This window comes from Lagenorhynchus albirostris, chromosome 18 (genome assembly GCF_949774975.1).
Source record: "Lagenorhynchus albirostris chromosome 18, mLagAlb1.1, whole genome shotgun sequence".
NCBI lineage: Eukaryota > Metazoa > Chordata > Mammalia > Artiodactyla > Delphinidae > Lagenorhynchus > Lagenorhynchus albirostris.
The window spans coordinates 61,634,537-61,656,175 of NC_083112.1; the positions used below are offsets into that span (position 1 = coordinate 61,634,537).

The 21,639-nt window shown below is 34.0% G+C and overlaps 1 protein-coding gene across 1 annotated transcript in view; it reads left to right on the plus strand.

The window, feature by feature from the left end:
* Positions 1–21,639, plus strand: part of GPC5 (glypican 5) — a 1,366,876-nt gene that overhangs the window by 643,574 nt on the left and 701,663 nt on the right. The window contains exon 7 of the mRNA XM_060129314.1: positions 2,198–2,354. Within this exon, the coding sequence (XP_059985297.1) occupies positions 2,198–2,354 (157 nt within the window). The remainder of the gene's footprint in view (positions 1–2,197; positions 2,355–21,639) is intronic.

Sequence of the window (21,639 nt, forward strand, 5' to 3'; positions counted from 1 at the left end):
CTTTCAACCAAAACCAGTTACCTAAAACAGTAAGTTTTGTTTTACATGTGCTATCTTTCTTTCTGCGTTTCTGAGTTCAAATTCACTGAGCTGGATCTTCGTGACTTATACATTATTGGTGCTGTTTGTGAGATTCTTTCTTGTTCTAACCGAGGTCCCAGTAAAATATTGGAAGAATACTTAGGAAAGTAAAGGGGAAATAAAGTTGAAATTGGAAAACGTTGGGAAAAAGTGTCAGTGACAAAAGGAATAACACATCATCAGAGAGTTTGGCTTTTATTGTACGTGTAAGCTACGACTTTGAAAAATTTTAATGTAAATCATGTAATTGAATTCTTTATCAAATAAGTTTTCAATTATTGTGTTCTGAGTGTTTAAGCAATATTGCAATAGAATATGTAATAACAAAGATAATAATTAGCAAAATATATTAATTTTTAATGTGGCAACACCATGCAGTATAATTTAGGTATTTTTCTCATAATAAGAACAATGATCCAGGTATATTATTGTCTTTATTTTAGTTATGAAAGAGCTGAGTTATTCAGGGACTTGCCCAATGTCCAATGTCATATGATTAATATATGTCAGAATCAGGATTTAATTCTTGGTATGTTGGACCTCTGAGTCCCAGCCCTTTATGATTATGTTAAATAACAAATGGTATTATTGTATTAAAAATTTATAAAACATTTAAATATAATTTTTATAATATAATGACATTTATTTTTCCTTTCCTTTTTCAGATTTTTGAATTTTTATATGCTTTATTACGTATCTGTATTTCCCCATTGCCACACCCCACTATAGGAAGTAGCATACATATCTGTGCATTAAACACAATAAGAAGCTTGGTTTAACTTAATCCCAAATTCACTTGACCATGGAAGAAGCCTTCTTTTAAAACTTAACACCTATTAACACTTGGGAAATGCTGATCAATAGAAATAAATCCTGATCAGAATTTTTAAATTATTGTCAAATTGTTTTAACATTTCATTTTTGTCAAGGAAAATAAGTTTTAAGAAAATAAATTTCAGAATTCGTGACCTAATTTTATTTTTAATTTTGAAAGTTTATCAATTGTCAAAGTCCAGGTGCTTAATCTTAGTGTTCTTTATTTGCTAAACATATTTGTCTTACGTGTACCGAGGGTGGATTGCTCTTTATTTTATCAATATACAGTGCCATCGAGTTGTGTGTTTGATTATTGTCTGCTAATTAACAGTGTTATCTGGAAAATCTCTAAGAAATAACCCTAATACTTTCATAAAACACCCTGAAAATTTTAATGCCCATTAACTGTTCAGCTGCAATATATTTCATTCACAATATGGCAGGACCCTCTAGTGCTCACGCTTGGTCACGTGTCCTCCAAAACGGCCTTAGAGGGGTAAATGTCACATATTGGATCATTTTACTCAGTCTTAGCTTTAAGTGAAATAGTCTATTATTCATAACATCACCTTTTGGAAAAGGAGTTTAGGCATGTCCAATATTATTCAAAAAAATTATTTTCCCCATGCTATAGGGGGAAATGTCTAGTTCATCTATTTTGCTCATAAAAGTAAATGAGATACTTGAGAACCAAGAACAAGAAGTTGGTTAAATTTCTTAAGTAATTCATATAAATGGAAGTAGAACCTAAGTCTTTTGTTCCACGGTTCAGTTCTGTGCCATGTACATTGGTCTAAGTATTTAATCCATGAAGTTTAAATAAAACTATAAATGTACATGTCCAGAATTCTATATTCCTTTCACTGAATCTTTTCTGGAAGAATAGCACTCTTCTTTTTGGGAAATTTTGGGCTGTTGGTTTACAAAACAGTACAATATTATCAGGCAATACACTGCAGAGGGGGTTGTGTTGTACTGGAGTTTGATTTACCCTGCTTAAATAGCGGATTCTCTAACCAAAGTATCCATGAGCAAGAAGACCTGGTTTTATTTGCTTTCCAAAGCTGTATCACAGAGCTAATAGGCAGACTGTAGCTCTTTACAGCTATAAGATCTTGCCCATTATTTATTATTATTTCAGTAGTTTTTGATCTTTCTTGCATACTTGATGTGGTAAGGTGTCTACATCAAAATAGTGGATCCACATAAGAAAATAATTCTAATTTCTACATATTGTTGAATAGCATCCTTAAATGATTTGAATTTTCTATTAATAAATGTGTTTGGTATCCATGTTTAGCTGTTACAGGGTAGGTCACCCAAGCCCAGCAAGTGGGAACTTCACGTGGGCAGTGGTGGCGACATGGCTGAACTGGTCAGCGGGGGCTGTGATGATGAAGATGGTTGCAGGGGATCAGGAAGTGGAGAAGTCAAGAGGACACTGAAAGTCACAGACTGTAAGTGTATGATTCTAACACCACTTCTGAAGCATGGATTTGGAGACATAATTAAGGAAAATTATTACTATGAATATAAAGAAATAATGGTAGTGAATTCAGAAAAATGCAAGAGGAATTGGAAGTGAAAATAAACCCATTTTTTTTAGTTATTCAGGACATGCATTCTTGGGGTTTTTGTTTCTTTTTAACTAATGACTTTAAATGGAAATGATATTTTTCTGTGAAAAACTAGTGAATGACCATCAGTTCTGAGAATTCATAGTTTTAAAGTGGGATAGTCTGTAGGGTGTGAAATAGCTAGTATGGTGGGCAGTAAATGTATCTTGGTGAAACCAGGATGTGTGAGCCCTACTAAATACTAACATTCTGCAATTTTATTATATTATCATGCCATTAGATAAATTTTATTAGGTTTTCATGTTCAAATTACAAAGAAACTGGTTAAATATATGGTTAGTTATGGTGAGAAACTACCTGGGTTTAACTCCTATGAACTGGTTCTTCCAAAAAAGATCTCACCAATTATTCACATTGTTTTGATCATGTGGGTTTAAAAACCATTTTTGGTATTGCTGGACTGGTCACTATTACAAATGATAAAACTACCAAATAACAACAACCAAAAAAATCACCAGATGAATTTCCTTTCCTTGTCTTCACATACAAAATGAGGAAGATAGACTCTTCATTGTTATGTGCATGTATATGTTCACACAGGCAAGACAACCAAAGTTATCAACTGAGAAAGAAGTGTGAAAGTTAAGGTTCCCAGAGCAGCTAACTTTCAACTATTCACTTAATTCAGGTCATACCAAAGGGGATTACTTATAAGTAATCTTCTGGATCTGTGCAGCCCTATCTGGAGGCTGGCCTGATAGTCTCCCTCTAAATCACAAAGGGCTGCTTTGGACCTGTTAGAAATGTCTTTTCATGACTTTGGTGGGAGAAGAATTCATTTACTTTTCAGTTCCCTTGTAGTAAATTTAGAACACTACCAACGCTTCAAGCATCAATACCCCATTCCTTCTAGGCTTTTGTTTTGTGAGGCTAAAGGAATGGAAGCTGAAAGAGGTACAAAATCAAGACAATATAAAGGTACATGTTTTCCTGTTAGAAACAGTAATAAATTTAACATAGAAAGTAAATAGACGGAGTTTAGTACACTGGAGTAGCAATTGAACAAATGACCACAAAATTCTGTGATGTATTAACACAATTTTCTAGTGAAGATTACACATCTTCTACTCTTGTAGGAGCAGTAGGGGTATGTGTTCTTGTTATTGGTACTAATATCATTTATCAGATTGATTTCTCTTGTTTTTCTATCTTTTGTTGTTTCGGCCAAAAAAACGGAAGACAAAGCAAATGAAAAAGTGTTTTCATTAGGAAAAGAATATTTTTACTAAGAGTTAAAATGCCCTCCATCGTATTTTGGAATTATAATACATATCTATTAGCATAATATTAAATAATCTTTCATTTTCACTTGATCTTGAGTACTTATATGTACAATAATTTCCTTTCCATTTGAATATTAGCAGGATTTTAAGGCATTAAAAATTATTATGCAAAATAGCTTAGGTTAAAATTTTTTCTGTAAATTGCATGTGTGTGTGTGTGTGTGTGTGTGTGTGTGTGTGTGTGGAATTAGCATTTTAATAGGGATTTTTCACTCCTGAAGTTATTTATAAGCTCAAGAACTTGCTATGTATTAATAGATAATCTTTTCGGCTTATTTCACAAGAGGAGTAGAGACAGTGGAGGATATTCAACTACTAATAGTTTTCTTACAAAACCATGCTTGTCAAGGTGACAAGAATGAATTTTTTACTTTAAAACTGCGTTTTCAATTACTGCTGAAATGGACAGGTATGGTACAAGCAACTATCCATCAGAATTGGGGAAATGTAAGAAATAGATGGTTTTCAAGCAACTCCAGGCAAACATTAAAAAAAAAAAATCCACATCTGCTATAAGTGGGTTGCCTATCATGTTTCTAAGGGTTTATAGCTGTTGCCTTTCAATTTTTAATAAGTGGTTAGGAACCTACTGTGGATAGCCTGCTGAAATAAAGAGGGACATGGTAAGTAGCAAAGCGTAGGTCACATTTCTATTTTTATAAAGCACTGTAATAGTTTACCTGTGTTTGACTTGTTAGATATATTGCTAAAGCATTTTATGATATAGTTTTAGGTGGTCTTAATGACTTAAAAATATTGTGCTCTAGAAAGTTTATCAAGGTGTCATTTGTGTTAAGAATTTGAAATGCACCATTATTTCTTCCTTACACTTATGTTTATTCTTTATAAAATACAAGTAGAACATAGTTCATTTGTCACTTCAAAATGTCTGATTAAAAATAATTATACATGTATGTTTTTATTTATAGCTATATATAATTACAAGGAATAATAGTAATACTGTGTCTTGTAAATTTAATGATTTTGCTCCATTTATGCAAATGTTCAAAGTTGGTAAATATCTTACTGACCAACACTTGAACTGATTTTCTGTTTCTGTTTTGGTTAATGTTTATTTCAGACAAGAGGGATTTATATATTTCAGTGTGCAATGTTTTACCACCAAAATATTTATGTACCTCTTAGGTATCATTTTGTTTTCGTCATCGATGTTATCAAATGATTTACAAATATTTAGCTTTTAAAACTATCTCTATTTATATCATACCTGTTGGCTATGATTCAATGTGAACTGATGTATTTATAATAAAAAACATCTATACTATGTAATGTTCACTCTTAGGAAACTGAAAATACTTTCTTATTTTAGTAGAGTGGTTTAAAAATCCTAATATTACAGAAATATTTTTCTATATTTTTATTGCATCGAATTTGGCTTATAAATGTAGGTATGGTTATTTCACTAGTACCTTGGAATAGCATGGTTGGAATGGCTTTGAACTTTCATTTCCCTTCATCTTGGACACTTGCCATCCTTTCAAAGTAGCTAAGGGATGGTAGGTTTTAAATGCCAGTGGAAGAAACAAGTTCTGTTCTTGTAGCCATGAAGAGCAAAACTACACTCACTACCATCAATACTTTTCAACTATTTGACTATTCTTATATCCCCAAATTCTGTTATTTTCAACTGTTATAAAACAAACCAAAGTGCCACTAAAGAGAGGCCATAGCAAAACTATCCACGTGTAGTTTTTTTGTTTTGTTTTTTTGTTTTTTTTGTTTTGTTTTTTTGCGGTACGTGGGCCTCTCACTGTTGTGGCCTCTCCCGTTGCGGAGCACAGGCTCCAGACGCATAGGCTCAGCGGCCATGGCTCACGGGCCTAGCCGCTCCGCGGCATGTGGGATCCTCCCGGACCAGGGCACGAACCCGTGTCCCCTGCATCGGCAGGCGGACTCTCAACCACTGCGCCACCAGGGAAGCCCCACGTGTAGTTTTGAAAATCTGCAGTAGCACTGCTTTCAATTCTTATGTGATGTTATAATTTAAATTGCAGTAACTCCGATTTTAACAAAAACAAAGAAAAAAAAAAAGTGTTAGCCGTGGTGTTCTTTTTTTTTTTTTTTTTTTGCGGTACGCAGGCCTCTCACTGCTGTGGCCTCTCCCGTTGCGGAGCACAGGCTCCGGACGCGCAGGCTCAGCAGCCATGGCTCATGGGCCCAGCCGCTCCGCGGCATGTGGGATCTTCCCGGACCAGGGCATGAACCCGTGTCCCCTGCATCAGCAGGCAGACTCTCAACCACTGTTCCACCAGGGAAGCCCTGAACATTTTGATCTATGTTTTGCAAGTGTCTAATACTGAAGGGTCATGATAAAACCATAGAGAAATGCACAAGGAAACACATCCTGATCCTGTTCAATGTTCAAAGTTGTGAACACTTTGAAATTGTCATCTACCATAGTTTTTACACTACTTATGAAAATTATACTAAAGACAAATGAAATATATATCTAAGATAAATATATTTTAATTAGTATATGATCATTATGAATATTATTCTGATTATACATTTCCATTTTGGTTTCTAAATAATTGAGACATACTGCCTGCTTGCTGTTTTGTTAACAAGATTGTGTAATAGAATCAGGCTACCTGCTGAGTCATCTAAAATCATCTTTCATCCTCTTTACTACTATATATCACAGTCATGCATTTAAATAATAGAACTGAAATAAAAGAATTTGTCCTTGAATGCCTAAGGAATGATTTTCATTGCTTTGGCTTAGACACAGAACTGATGTTAAATCACTGAGGTGAGAAGGGGAGACATTAATTAAAGCTTAAGGAGCCTCCTAGCATGCATTCCGGATCAACCAGCTATTCTGTAAATCTCGTAACTAAATCTATACCACACCAGAGGACATCGAATAAAGAAATTATGGTCTCTGTTGACTAGCACAATGCTAAGTATGTCTGTGTGATCAATATAGAGAGTCAAAAATGAAAATTTAAGAAAATATCCTCAGATACATTTGATCATGACTTGCCCAAAGTCATGTAGCTGTCAGTATAACCAGAAACAAACCATATTTGTATATAACTATATCCAGGTCTATTTTTTACATCATTTTGTTGCAAATAAACAGAATGATTATTGAAGTTGCAATATTACCCTTCAGTGAGGATAAATGGATAAAATGCAGAAACAGGTTAGGTATATTTTTAGCTCTTTAATCACTTCATTACCTCTAATTGTGTAGAAAGAGTAATTTCATATAGGTTTTTGACGGATTAAGTGCTCATCTAACTGTAAATAATTAAATAATAGAGCACGTGATCTGGGCTCAGAGGTTCTCACAGCCTCTTGTCATACAAATCATGTGGGATTCTTGGTAAGAATACGAGCATCATACAGGAGGTCTTATGTGGAGCATTCCTTATGTGTTCCCAGATGATTGCTGCTGGTCTTAGGACTATACTATGAGGAGCAAAAATGTATGCCCTTCTTCATTGCATCCCTTCTTTATTAGCATCTCTAAAATGAGTTTCTATTAAAGGAGCATGAACAGTTTTTTTTTTACATCTTTATTGGAGTATAATTGCTTTACAATGTTGTGTTAGTTTCTGCTGTATTACAAACTGAATCAGCTATATGTATACATATATCCCCATATCTCCACCTTCTTGCGTCTCCCTCCCACCCTCCCTATCCCACCCATCCAGGTGGTCACAAACCACCGAGCTGATCTCCCTGTGCTATGCGACTACTTCCCACTAGCTATCTATTTTACATTTGGTAGTGTATATATGTCCATGCCACTCTCTCCCTTTGTCACAGCTTACCCTTCCCCCCCGCCCCTGTCAAGTCCATTCTCTATGTCTGCATCTTCATTTTTGTCCTGCCCCTAGGTTCTTCAGAACCATGTTTTTTTTTTAGATTCCATATATATGTGTTAGTATACAGTATTTGTTTTTCTCTTTCTGACTTATTTCACTCTGTATGACAGACTCTAGGTCCATCCACCGCACTACAAATAACGCAATTTCATTTCTTTTTATGGCTGAGTAATATTCCATTGTATATATGTGCCACATCGTCTTTATCCATTCGTCTGTCAATAGGCATTTAGGTTGCTTTCATGACCTGGCTATTGTAAATAGTGCTGCAATGAACATTGGGGTGCATGTGTCTTTTTGAATTATGGTTTTCTCTGGGTATATGCCCAGTAGTGGGATTGCTGGGTCATATGGCAATTCTATTGTAGTTTTTTAAGGAACCTCCATACTGTTCTCCACAGTGGCTGTATCAATTTACATTCCCACCAACAGTGCAAGCGTGTTCCCTCTTCTCCACACCCTCTCCAGCATTTATTGCTTGTAGATTTTTTGATGATGGCCATCCTGACTGGTGTGAGGTGATACCTCATTGTGATTTTGATTTTCATTTCTCTAATGATTAGTGATGTTGAGCATCCTTTCCTGTGTTTGTTGGCAATATGTGTATCTTCTTTGGAGAAATGTTTATTTAGGTCTTCTGCCCATTTTTGGATTGGTTTGTTTGTTTTATTGTTATTGAGCTGCATGTATAATTTTAAGATTAATCCTTTGTCTGGTGCTTTGTAAATATTTTCTCGCATTTTGAGGTTCATCTTTTTGTTTTATTTATGGTCTCCTTTGTTGTGCAAAGGCTTTTAAGTTTAATTAGATCCCATTTGTTTATTTTTGTTTTTATTTCCATTTCTCTAAGAGGTGGGTCAAAAAGGATCTTGCTGTGATTTATGTCATGGAGTGTTCTGCCTATGTTTTCCTCTAAGAGTTTTATAGTGTCTGGCCTTACATTTAGGTCTTTAATCCATTTTGAGGTTTTTTTTTGTATGGTGTTAAGGAGTGTTCTAATTTCATTCTTTACATGTACTTCATTCCTTTACAAATCTGTCCAGTGTTCCCAGCACCACTTATTGAAGAGGCTGTCTGTTCTCCATTGTATATTCTTGCCTCCTTTATCAAAAATAAGGTGACCATGTGGTTTATCTCTGGGCTTTCTATCCTGTTCTATTGATCTATGTTTCTGTTTTTGTGCCAGTATCATACTGTCTTGATTACTGTAGCTTTGTAGTATAGTCTGAAGTCAGGGAGCCTGATTCCTCCAGCTCTGTTTTTCTTTCTCAAGATTGCTTTGGATATTCAGGGTCTTTTGTGTTTCCATACAAATTGTAAATTTTTTTGCTCTAGTTCTGTGAAAATGCCTTTGGTAGGTTGATAGGGGTTGCAATGAATCTGTGGATTGCTTTGGGTAGTATAGTCATTTTCACAATGTTGATTCTTCCAATGCAAAAACATGGTATATCTCTCCATCTGTTTGTGTCACCTTTGATTTCTTTCATCAGTGTCTTATAGTTTTCCACATACAAGTCTTTTGTCTCTTTAGGTAGGTTTATTCCTGGGTGCTTTACTCTTTTTGTTGCAATGGTAAATGGGAGTGTTTCCTTAATTTTTCTTTCAGGTTTTTCATTGTTAATGTATAGGAATGCAAGATATTTCTGTGCATTAATTTTGTATCCAAATTCATTAATTAGCTCTAGTAGTTTTCTGGTAGCATCTTTAGGATTATCTATGTATAGTACTATGTCATCTGAAAACAGTGACAGTTTTACTTCTTCTTTTCTGGTTTGGGTTCCTTTTATTTCTTTTTCTTCTCTGATTGCTGTGGCTAAAACTTCCAAAACTATGTTGAATAATAGTGGTGAGAGTGAGCACCCTTGTCTTGTTCCTGATCTTAGAGGGAATGGTTTCAGTTTTTCACCATTGAGAATGATGTTGACTGTGAGTTTGTCATATATGCCCTCTATTATGTTGAAGTAGGTTCCCTCTATGCCCACTTTCTAGAGAGTTTTTATCATAAATGGGTGTTGAATTTTGTTGAAAGCTTTTTCTGCATCTATTGAGATTATCATATGGTTTTTATCCTTCAGTTTGTTAATATGGTGTATCACATTGATTTGTGTATATTGAAGAATCCTTGCATTCCTGGGATAAACCCCACTTGATCATGTTGTATGATCCTTTTAATATGCTGTTGGATTTTGTTTGCTAGTATTTTGTTGAACATTTTTGCATCTATGTTCATCAGTAATATTGGCCTGTAGTTTTCTTTTTTTGTGACATCTTTGTCTGGTTTTGTTTTCAGGGTGATGGTGGCCTCATAGAATGAGTTTGGGAGTGTTCCTTCCTCTTAAAGCAGCACGAACTCTTATAAAACACTGTCTACATTTATAAATTAGCATTACAAGAAAGCATCATAGGCACCAGGACATTAAGGACTATAACAGTTAGGCTGGTAATGGTGGCTTACCCTATATGATTTTTGGTAGCAGTCTCAGTTTGACTGTTTTCAGCTTTGAGTTTACTTTCTTTTTTTAATTTTTATTGGATTATAGTCGATTTACAATATTGTGTTAGTTTCAGGTGTACAGCAAAGTGAGTCACTTTATGACACCAAAGGAAAGGCACTTCCATCTTTTCTTAGGGTCTGAAGGCGTCAGATTACACTGGCTTAAAGAAAACTTCATCTTGAAAGAGTACCTGAGTTATCTCAGCAGAAATGTTTCATCTTCATCAGCTCCTCCAGATTGAAATGAACACTAAAGAAATATCTTGCACTTTCCCTTTATCACGTTACATTCCAACAGAGAGAAATCAAACTTTCATGTGAACTAAGAGAGAGGAGAGAGGGTATCGAAATGGTACATCTGGAAAACACTCTTTAGAGAAGACAGGAAAAGGGCAATCTGGAAGCAAATAACATTTGACTGCAGTGTTTATGAGAAAGTGGCATTGGACAGGGTGGACACATTATTTGGTCTCAGCAATTGACAATAGGGAGGGGAAGGTACACTGTGAAGAGCAAACTCCATGAACAAAGACACAGTGGGGTGGGGAGAGGGGGTAAGGAGCATGCTCACAGAGGAACAAAGTTATTCAAATTGTTTGAAAAAATATTGGAAGTCTAAAAATGGATTAAAAATGTTACAACGGTTTTGAGTTCCAGAGTGAGAAGTTTGTATGTAATTTGGTAGGCCAAAAGGAACCATTAAAAGTTTTTCTGTGCGGTCATTTTGTTTCGGTATGCAGTTATTTGTACTAGCAATACAGTGAACTGATTAAGAGAAGAAACATGTACAAATAACATACATCTTGCACAAGTAACTTACCACTTACCTTGCACAAATAATTGTTCTATGCCTGAATTTCCTTGAGATGGGGATAGTAACAGTACTCTCCAAGAAGCATCCTTGTGAGGATTAAATGACTTCATCTATAGACAGCATTACCATAATGCCCAGCCCACCCCCACCCAGTGAAACAAAAAAATAGTTCAGTGAAATACATAAAAAGTTTTCTTAATTGCTTCCATGAACTAGCAAGAAGAGAGGAATCTTCCATAAAACTAGGTGAAATCATAACAATAATGTAGAGATAAAGATAAATGTAGAGATAGAGATACAGATATAGTGACACACACATGCACACATACAGTTTAAGCGAAATAATAAAGTAAATTTTTATCTACCCCTCCTCCCAGTTCAAGAACAGAATATTTCCATACGTCTCTGAAAACAGACCACTCTGGGAGTTTACAGTGATCATAAGCAATATCTTGCTGGATTTTTCTGGGGTTTGTACTTTATTATAAATGGAATTATATAGTCTTTGTTGTTATACAGTGTGTTCCTTTTGCTTCAGTGTTAAACTTTTGAGGTTCACCTATGTTGGGTGTATATCTACTAATTCATTTTCACCAAAGTATCATATTCTAATTATGAATATACACACCCACTTATTTATTTTATTGTTGATGGATATCGAAGTTGATTTCAGTTTTTGAATATGGTGAATAATGTTGCTATAAACTGTCTTAAACCATCCTGATGATATCTCTTAATGCTCATGTGTAAGAGGCTCTGCAGTGTATACCTAGAAGTAGCATGACAGAGAAACAAAGCAGAGTATGCATAAGTTTCACTTAAGCTTTACTGGGAAATGTCAAACTTTGTTACTGGTTAACAAAGTGATTGTGTCAATTTATATTCTCACCAGCAAAAATGAAAAGTTCATCTTGCTCCCCATTTTTGCAAAAACTTTTTTTTCCACTCCCACTACTTTTATATATCTGTCCAAAGGATGGAAGTGGACAATATTTTATTCTATATTAGTTCCTATTCTCTTAATTGTACTTTTTTCATAAGTATATGAGATTCCTCATATACTTCCTCACCTGAAATTTCTTTTATATCAATAGCCTTTTTTCTCTTCTACAGGGTTATTTATCTTCTTTGACAAATGTTCTCTGGACAAAGGTCAACTTCAGTGATCCGCTTACCTATTCTGGTTATGACCTTCAAGAAAGGCAGGATAGATTCTTGAATTTTTCTTTTTATTTAACCAGTTTCAAGAAAATGAATTCCTTGTCTTTCTCAGAAGGTGACCAATTCTTTTAATTTTTTAAAGTATCATTTTGAACTAAGTTTCAAAAACATTTGTAATGCTTATTGAAGTCCAGATTGTCCCACATTTTGCCAATTGACGCTTCTTGCATTTGACTCTTGAGTCCTTTTGACATGATCCTCAAAGTCTTGGCTAGTTTCATTACTTAGAGTATAACAAGGAATCCCAAGCTGAGCTTGTACATTATCTGTCTTAGATACGGAGTCAGTCATTTTTACATGACCCCTTTATTTGTTTTATTATAAAACGGTTTTTCATGACCACAGTCTGGGCACAAGGCATGATCCTCAAAGGTACAGGTCATAATAGAAATAAATATCTCATAATTACTCATTTGCTTTAGTCTACATTAGATGTACCATATTATAATAATACTAAAAATACCCCTACCAATTATGATTACTAAAATCATTTACATTTTTGCCTATTTTATCATATTCTATCCCCATTTTATGGTGATAATAGATATAGATATTAATGTATATCAGACAGCCCTATGGATATATATATATATATGTATATATACAGATATATGTATCTATCTATATACATATAGATAGATACATATATATATATATATATATATATATATATACCTGTATTTCCTTGGCAAGAAACTATATCAATATAATACAGATACAGATATATTTAGGTCACCTACTATATCCACTATCTATTTGATGCTTACTACTAGTTCTTATGTCAAAGTTTCTCTAGTGCATTTCTTAAGAAGGACTGATGAGGAAAACATTTTACAAGTTTTTACTTGGTGATAAGAGTTTGTACCCCTTTTACATGAAAGTCGATTTTGCTAGCTAGGAGAATGCAGGCTCACATTTTCTTTCTTTGCATTTCTTCACTATACACTGATGTCTATTCTGGCAGAAAGCATTACTGGCAAAATGTCTATGTTCTAATTTTCTTCCCTTTACAAGCAACGTATTCTTTTTTCTTTCTTTCTTTTTTTTACCCTTTCAGTGCCCAGCAATTTGTTTTCTTTTTTTTTTTAACTGCAGTAATTTTAGAATATAGAATATAGCTTTCTGGGTAGTTTTAAGTGGACCCTCTCAGTAACATGGTATACTTTTAAAATAAGTAATACCAAATCTTTTTTTAGCACACTTTTGCTGAATTATAGTTATAAGTAATTTTTCTCTTCCCTTGTTTTGATTTTCCTCTTCAGAAGCACCTATTGTACATTTGTTGAATTGTATTTGCTTATTTTCAGTATATTCTCCAATACCTCTTATCTATTCTTAAATTTATTTTTGATTTTTTAAATCCACCTCCTTTTCACTTTCTGTTTCTCTTAAGGTATGAATAGCGATTTTCTTTTACTGTTACACTGCCTCTAGATTTTATTTATTTTTAAATGAATTTTTCTTCATTTTTTTTGAAGTCTCTAACTTCATCTCTGAATTTTTAAAGTTCTGACTTATTTGGTGTCTTGTATCCTTTTCTTGATAACTTTTAGCTCATTTAAAATGGTATGTGAAATTTTGGGTCTGGTTTTCTGGTGTGCTTTCACTGTTTGTAGAGATGATAGTAGAATACTATTTAACTTTGTATGAAATTTGGTCTTGATCCTTTTCTGTTGCTTATTTTTACATAAATTTAAATTCCCTAAAATTTTAGAAGGAGGCTTGGTTCAGACATATTTTCTAAATTTACTGAATTTCTAGTCCTGTTATTTTCACGTAGTGTTAAATAATGTATGTGGTGGTTTGTTTTCTGAGATATTCTGGCTCTGTTCCCTCCCCTGTATTTACCCATCTCTTTTCTTCCCTAATTCTCCATTGTCCTTATCCCGTTAATTCTGAATTCTTCTAGCAGTTTCTCTTCTGTATGGACCCTGAATGTTAAGGAATACTTGCCAGATTAGTTTTGGGAGTTAAAAAGGTTTCAGAGACTCCAGACCCTGTAGTTTTATGTCAGCGTCCTTACACTCAACCCCTATTAAGAGTGAGCAAAGAATCTCCCATTCTCTGCTGTTTTCAGACTGATTTCTAGTGAATACCTGTTGGCTATTTGCATTCTTCTGTTTTCAAGTGTGTAACTTGCTCTGTTTCTTCCCACTGCTTTCTCCTGCACACATGGTGATAGCATGTAGGTTTTGTGGCTATTAGTAATTTGTCCTCACTCATTTTTATGTTGAGGTTCATGAGGGTAACTCATCAGATGGGTTGGAAGAGGCATTTATGTGATTTTGATTTTACTAATTGTTCTGCCTGTTTGATGTAAGGATTTGAGAGTTTCCGAGTTATGCTACAACCACACTGCCAGCTTCCCCAGACCTTCCGGATCATTTAAAATGTTTAAGAAAACAGTGATGCTCTTGTTTCTCTTTGTTTTTCTAAGGAGAAGAGACCATTTCAGTGTTGAGAGCTTATGAGTAGTTGAACAATAGCTTTTAGTTATTTGTCATTTCAGACAGCCCATTTCAGTTCTTCTAGGGACACCCAGATACTTTTGACCAAATTAAACAATTTTATTGTCTCTCATATCTTAGTGAAATGAGTGGAGGTACTTAATTCTTCTATCTTTCTTAAGACATATACTTTAAAATTTTAAGAAATTGTTATGGCTGTCGGGCTGGTTATTTATCTGTTGTGTTTTGGCTCTAGGTAACCTTTTAAATTGTTCTGTGATTATGCAAACTGCATTTCCCAAACTCTGAACTAAATTCCTAAACTACTTGAGATCTATAAATTATATTTCCCAGATTATCTTGCCAGCCAGTATACTGTTATTTTTCTGCCAATGGGGTATACTAAAAGAAGATCAAAAGAAGGGAGAGGGGAAAATACATCCTGTTTCCAGTTCTTAACAAGATTACATCAACAGCATTTTGTCAATCCCCTGCCTCCAGGTACTTTTAGCATTTACAGTAGCAACTATGTTATACTCCTTAAAGGGACCTGTGCCAGCTCCCTTTGCTTCGATTGATAATCTGACACCAGCAATGTGGTGCCCATGGACGTCTGAACGTCATCCAAGAAGATCTATACTCCCATTGTCCATCCTGAGAAGTAAAATTCTCTTTCATTGCCCAGGTTCTGGTTATTCTACCTCCTGTCCTTCAACCCTAAGAATGGGAGCTACTCCCCATGATTACCAATATCTATGGTCTTCTTCAACACCCTCTTTTTGCTTCACTAACCTTTAAATATCTATATACTAATTTTTGGTATTATATATCTCTAAAATATCTAGCATACTTCCTGTTCTGTTGATTGGATCCTGATACCGCTGGTCTTAATTGCATAAAGTTAGAATCAAAACAAAATATTATCTGAAAACCAATTAAGACTTTCCTCCTTGTTTTCAAGGGGATAAAATCCTTACAATTCTCTCTAGATGTATATTCTACCATGTAGGTGAACACCTGTTTTACCATTTCCTCCCAAATCCCAGAGTAAAATAATCATATAGAAAGTTAGGAGACATAATCTATTTATGCTTGGGCATAGAGAACAGAGAGCAAGAGGAAATAGCGGTCTTCTGGTTGAGAAGTACTCTAGGGATCAGCTCTGGAACCACTGAGTCTTTGTTTTAATTTGACGTGGTGCCTGATCCACCTGAGGTAATTTGAAGCTCTGCATGAGTGTCAATGGAACCAGCATTTAAAACTACATATCTGAGGGCTGACTGCTGGGACTATTGGGCTTGGGTCTTCCCTGGAGCCAAGCGTACACGACTGGGAAAGGTTGAGGCAGGACAGTCGAAAACTTATATACATACATACATAACAAATAGCAAATGGGACTGGCAATGCTAAGGTACCAAATGTTGGTGCTTGGAAAACAAATGGAAAACAAATTCTAAGTCTCTTTTTTTACTGTTATTAATTTCAGGTCCTCCTAGATTTGGAATATTTGAATGAACTACCTAAGATACAGTCAATCACTTCTTCAATATCCTGTATATTTACCAGACATAGGTTTCTAAAGTATGATTTCATTCTCGCAGCCAGCACCAAAGCCATTATTAGTTCCTATGGCCCACTCAAGAGTATAGTTCTGTGTATGAGTTGTATTAACTATCACAGATTGTAAGATCTTGAGGGCAATTCAGCCGGTACATTTTTATCTTTCCATACATCACACAACTATTTTTGATCACAGAGTATACAACTTCTGTCAGAATTATCACTGTGCTTGTTTAAAATGCAGTTTGTAGAATTCCACCCCCAAATACTGCATTAACATTTCCATGGCTAGAATCCACAAATTTATAGTTAAAAAGCATAATAAATAATAATTATTCCCAATAAAGGTTGAGAACAACTGCCTCACGGTCCTCACCACAATGCCTCTAAACATAAGACATTTAATGAATGTGCTCTGAATTGCATGATTGGGTATGAGTATAATCTACATGTCTCTAAGACACATCTTAATTAACATTAAAAACCAGATTTTATAATGAATTGGAAATATTGACATTAATTTTAGTCAAGACTATTAACTAAAAACCAAAATGAATATAAATCTGTTCACACTCAAGACTATAGCTGTGTTAAATATAGAATACATTTAATAAGCATAGTTTTCTTCAACAGCTACCAGTATTTGTGAATTATATAAATAACTCTTTCGTATTTTCACAGAGTAGAGACCTGACTGTGGAATTATTGCATTAGTATAATGTGCTATTTTGAGTGAAAATTAATGTCAAAAGTAATTATTTGAGTGCTAATTGTTAAACTCGAGTATAAAGCCCTAAACTTAAGAGTGTAATTTTCTAGATTAATATGTAATGTCTCAATTTTGGAAGAGATACATTAACATACTATTGCTTGGAGGTAGTTTTTGATTGATTATCGTTTACTTCCTTTAATTTCCTTGTAACTCTAAAGTTTCATGCTAAATTTTTTTAGAATATAAATAATTATGTTTACCTATTAAGTAGTATATAGAATTAATTCCACTTCTCTGGTTATAACTTTGCTAAATAATAGGAATTTTGTATCATGACATTTTTCAGAGTAATTATTAATAGTCCTTACCTTTATAAGTATATTTGATGGAATCTTATGGGTTTTTTTTTTTCTGAAATCTAAATTACATTATGGAGCTCATATGGGAATAGTATGGCACTAACTTCATACAAATTTTGAGCTCCAAATTCAATTTTCATCACTGATGGCTTTACCCTCACCTGTATTTATCTTTTCTTTGATGTCAACCCCTTACCTCTCAATCCATCCATCCACTCATTGGTTAATTCAACAAATACTTACTTGATACTTCTACTGTGCTAGTCAGCATGCAAACTTTTGCCTCAGAGGGATACAGATGAGTAATCAGGAGATTACAGTAGAGTATAGAGAATTTTATTTGTGGAAAAACAGATCTTATGGGAGCATAAAGGAAAGATATCTTACACAACCTTAGGCTAATGGAATGTTTTCTCAAAGGAATTGAACTACAATCTGCCACCTGAAGAAACAGTTATTAATAGGGTTATGAAGAGCCAGGAGCATAATCTCTATAGGAGGACAAAGCAGGAGCAGAAACCTGGTAACTAGAGAAAGTTGAGCATCATTAGGGAGCTACATGGAATTCCAGAATGCTGTAATATATAATGTAGGCTTGGGATTGGCATAAGCCAAATAATGAAGAACTTACCCGAGCACACCATGCCAAAAATCAACTCATTGATCCATTTGCACTCTAGCAAGACCTCTCTAATTGCAACGTTGAGAATGCGTCTAGAGAAAGCTGTTATTATAGTAATCCAGACTTAATATGTTGATGACATAAGAGAAAATCAAATATTTTTTTTTCTGTGGTGATTTCTTTACCTCTTCAAGTGAACTTGGCCACACGCTCATCTGCTGACTTAATACATTGTGCATATCTATATTATTACAGTAGAGTTTACTTAGGGTTCTATTTCTTCTTAGACCATGAGTTTCTAAAAATGGTACCCACATCCTGTTCATCTTTATATCCTTGAAACTGAATATACTGCATGCATGAGCAAAGATGCTCAGAAAATCTTTGTTAAGCTAGTGTATGAATATATGCATGTGTAAAGAAAAGTATTCTGAAGTCATCAGGGGGAATATAATAAAACCACACTAGAGTAAAATGGGACTCATAAGAGCAAAAGTATTAGAAAGAGATGGAAAAGCTATAACATAAAATGATAAAAATTAACAAGAATTTCTACCGAATATTTCATTTTTCCAATATGTAGATTATCAAGACTATCATATAGTTCTTAGGGTTTATCGTATTTCAGGATGTCTTGTTGTCTTTGAAGATAACTTGTCATCATTGCACAATGGTCCTATATGTAGATTCAGCAAAACATGTTCAAGATCAGTGAACAATGGCAAGAATAGTAAAAATCTTCCTATTTCAAAGATGAAGATTGTATGATCTAGCAATCATGTTCCTTGGTACAAAAATCTGTATGTGAATGTTTTTAACAGCTTTATTCATAATTGCCAAAACATGGAAGCAACCAAGATGGTCTTCAGTAGGTGAATGGATAAACTGTGGTACATCCAGAAAATGAGATATTATGTGCTAAAAAGAAATAAGCTATCAAGCCATTTAAAGACGTTTAAAAAAAAAAAAACCTTAAATGTACTATTTCACTAAGTGAAAGAAGCCAGTGTAAAAAGGCTGCAAACTGTGTGATTCCAACTATGATATCTGGAAAAAGCAAAATTATAGTGACAGTTAAAAGATCAGTGGTTGCCAGGGGGAGGGAGGGATGAATAGAGGAAGCACAGAGGATTTTTTAAGGCAGTGAAAATACTGTCTATGATACTAACTTGACCCTTGAACAATGCAGGGTTGGGGCACTGGCCCCCCTCTCCTGCCCCTGTGTAGTCGAAAATCCACATGTAACTTTATAGTCAGCCCTTCCTATTCCTGGTTCTGCATCCTTGGATTCAGCCAACCTCGCTCGTATCATGTAGTGCTGTAGTATGTATTTATTGAAAAATATCCACGTATAAGTGGATCCACTCAGTTCAAACCTATGTTGTTCAACGGTCAAATGTATAATGATGGAAACATGTCATTATACATCTGTCCAAACTCATAGAATGTACAATACCAAGGGAAACTCCTAAGGTAAACTATGGACTTTGGGAGATAATGATGTGTCAGTATAGGTTTATACTATATATATTGTTTTGTTGTATAGTTGTATAGTTATTGTATAGTTTATACTATATGTATTATAGATTGTACTCTACTGTCTTCTGAATCAGGTGGATTACCAGAGCTCCAAGCCTTTCAGAAAAGATCAACTGTTGTTTTAAATTGACTTTTTAGCTCAATTTAATTTTGTTCATTTTAGCTCAGCTTTCCCTGTCAAGTTAGGACAAAGAAATAGCAGACAGGAAAAAAAAAAAAAAAAAAAAAAGGACAGTGTTTGTTTTAAACTGGAAGGCCTGTAAGTGGAAGTGCCATATTATTAGCTAGTTCCAAAAAAAAGGTCCAAACCTTGGGTGATTCTATGATCTCTCACTATATGAGGGCAAATTAAGTGGAATAGCTGTCACCTGGTGATGGTCAGCTCTGATCTAACAGATTTGCATTTTCAGGGTAGCAATAATTTTCTTGTCTCCAGTCATGGTCCTGATTAGTAGCTGTTGGAAGACTGTACTGCTAGATGGATGAGGCTGTCTATTTTGCCAGTGGTATATAAGTAACTACGTCGCCTAGTAAAAGATCTCAACAACTCTTCCCCTTAAGTATCTTCAGTATCTATTTTTAAAGAACCTACTATCTAACCTCTAAAATTATGTTTAAATATCTTTGAGATTTAAAAATTTGAGTTCCTCAATGATGCATTTCCTTTATGCAGAAAATCTTTTATTTTGTCTTATTCTATCTTTTATTTCAAAGATATTGGTATGAGATATTACTAAAAGAGAACAAAAAGAGAAATCATTAAGACAACACACTAGTAGTATGAAGATGAACTCTGAAAACTAAAATCATTTAAATATGGAATAAACTTTGAATTCCTTACCTTTCATTCAGTATTAGCATGAAGTTTTTGTTTGCATTATTTTATCTTATAAAGTTTGTCAGATGTGGAGAGAAATGTAAAGTTGACATTTTGGCTTCTTGGGTATTTTTTCCCAAGAGATAGTTATATATAAGACTTAGATGAGTCATCAAATAACAATTATAAAGAAAAGGGGCAATTTTATTTTATAATTTGAAATAGCATAGCTGTCATTAATGAAAAAAACAACAAAAGCTTCTTTTTATTTAAAACTATATTTTTATTTGATTTTTAAGTCTGCCTTTTAAGTGTATATTGTTCAGCATTTTTGAAGGTTGAATTACAAATTTGATTGGAGGTTGTTTTTCTTAAAGTATTCATTTAAAATATTTTTAATAATATATTTCTCTGGCACTTAATCATTCTTGTGTCATAGTCAACAGTACAGAATATTACAATGCAGATAACATCAGGAAACTTTTTTCAAATAAGTCTTCCACCTGTAAGAATATTTCTAGGAAAATGTTTGAATATAGATATTTAGTAGTGTCTCGAATTTGTAACTTGGAAAAATCAACATATTGAAAGCTGTTGAGATAATCGTGGTTTTTTTTTATCCTTCACTTTGTTAATGCGTATATCATGTTGATTGATCTGCAGATATTGAGCCATCCTTGTATTCCTGGAATAAATTATACTTCATCATTATGTATGTTTATTTTTATGTATTGTTGAATTCTGTTTGCAATATTTTGTTGAGGATTTTTGCATCTATGTTCATCAGGGATATTGGTCTGTAGTAATTTTGTTTGTGTGTTTATATGGTATCTCTGTTGGATTTTGTTTATCAGGGTAATGCTGGACTTACACAATGAGTTTTGAAGTGTTCTCTCCTTTTCAATTTTTTGGAGTAGTTTGAGAAGGATAGGAGTTAACTCTTCTTTAAATGTTTGGTAGAATTTTCCTGTGAAACTGTCTGGTCCTCAAATTTTGTTGAAAGATTTTTTATTTCTGATTCAATTTGGTCTGTTGAGATTTTATTACTAGTATTTGTTCAGATTTTCTATTTCTTTGTATGTTTCTAGGAATTTGTCCATTTCTTCTAATGTTGTCCAATTTGTTGGCAAATTGTACAACTGTTTTTAGTATTCTCTTATAATTCTTTTTATTTCTGTAATATTGTTTGTAAATTCTCCTCTTTTATTTTTGATATTAGTTATTCTATTTCTCTTTTTCTTGATGAGTCTGGCTAAAGGTTTGTCAATTTTTTTATCTTTTCAAAAAACCAGCTTTTGGTTTTAGTGATCTTTTACATTGTTTTCTTAATCGCTATTTTATTTACTTTCTCTCTGATCTTTATTATTTCCCTTTTTCTGC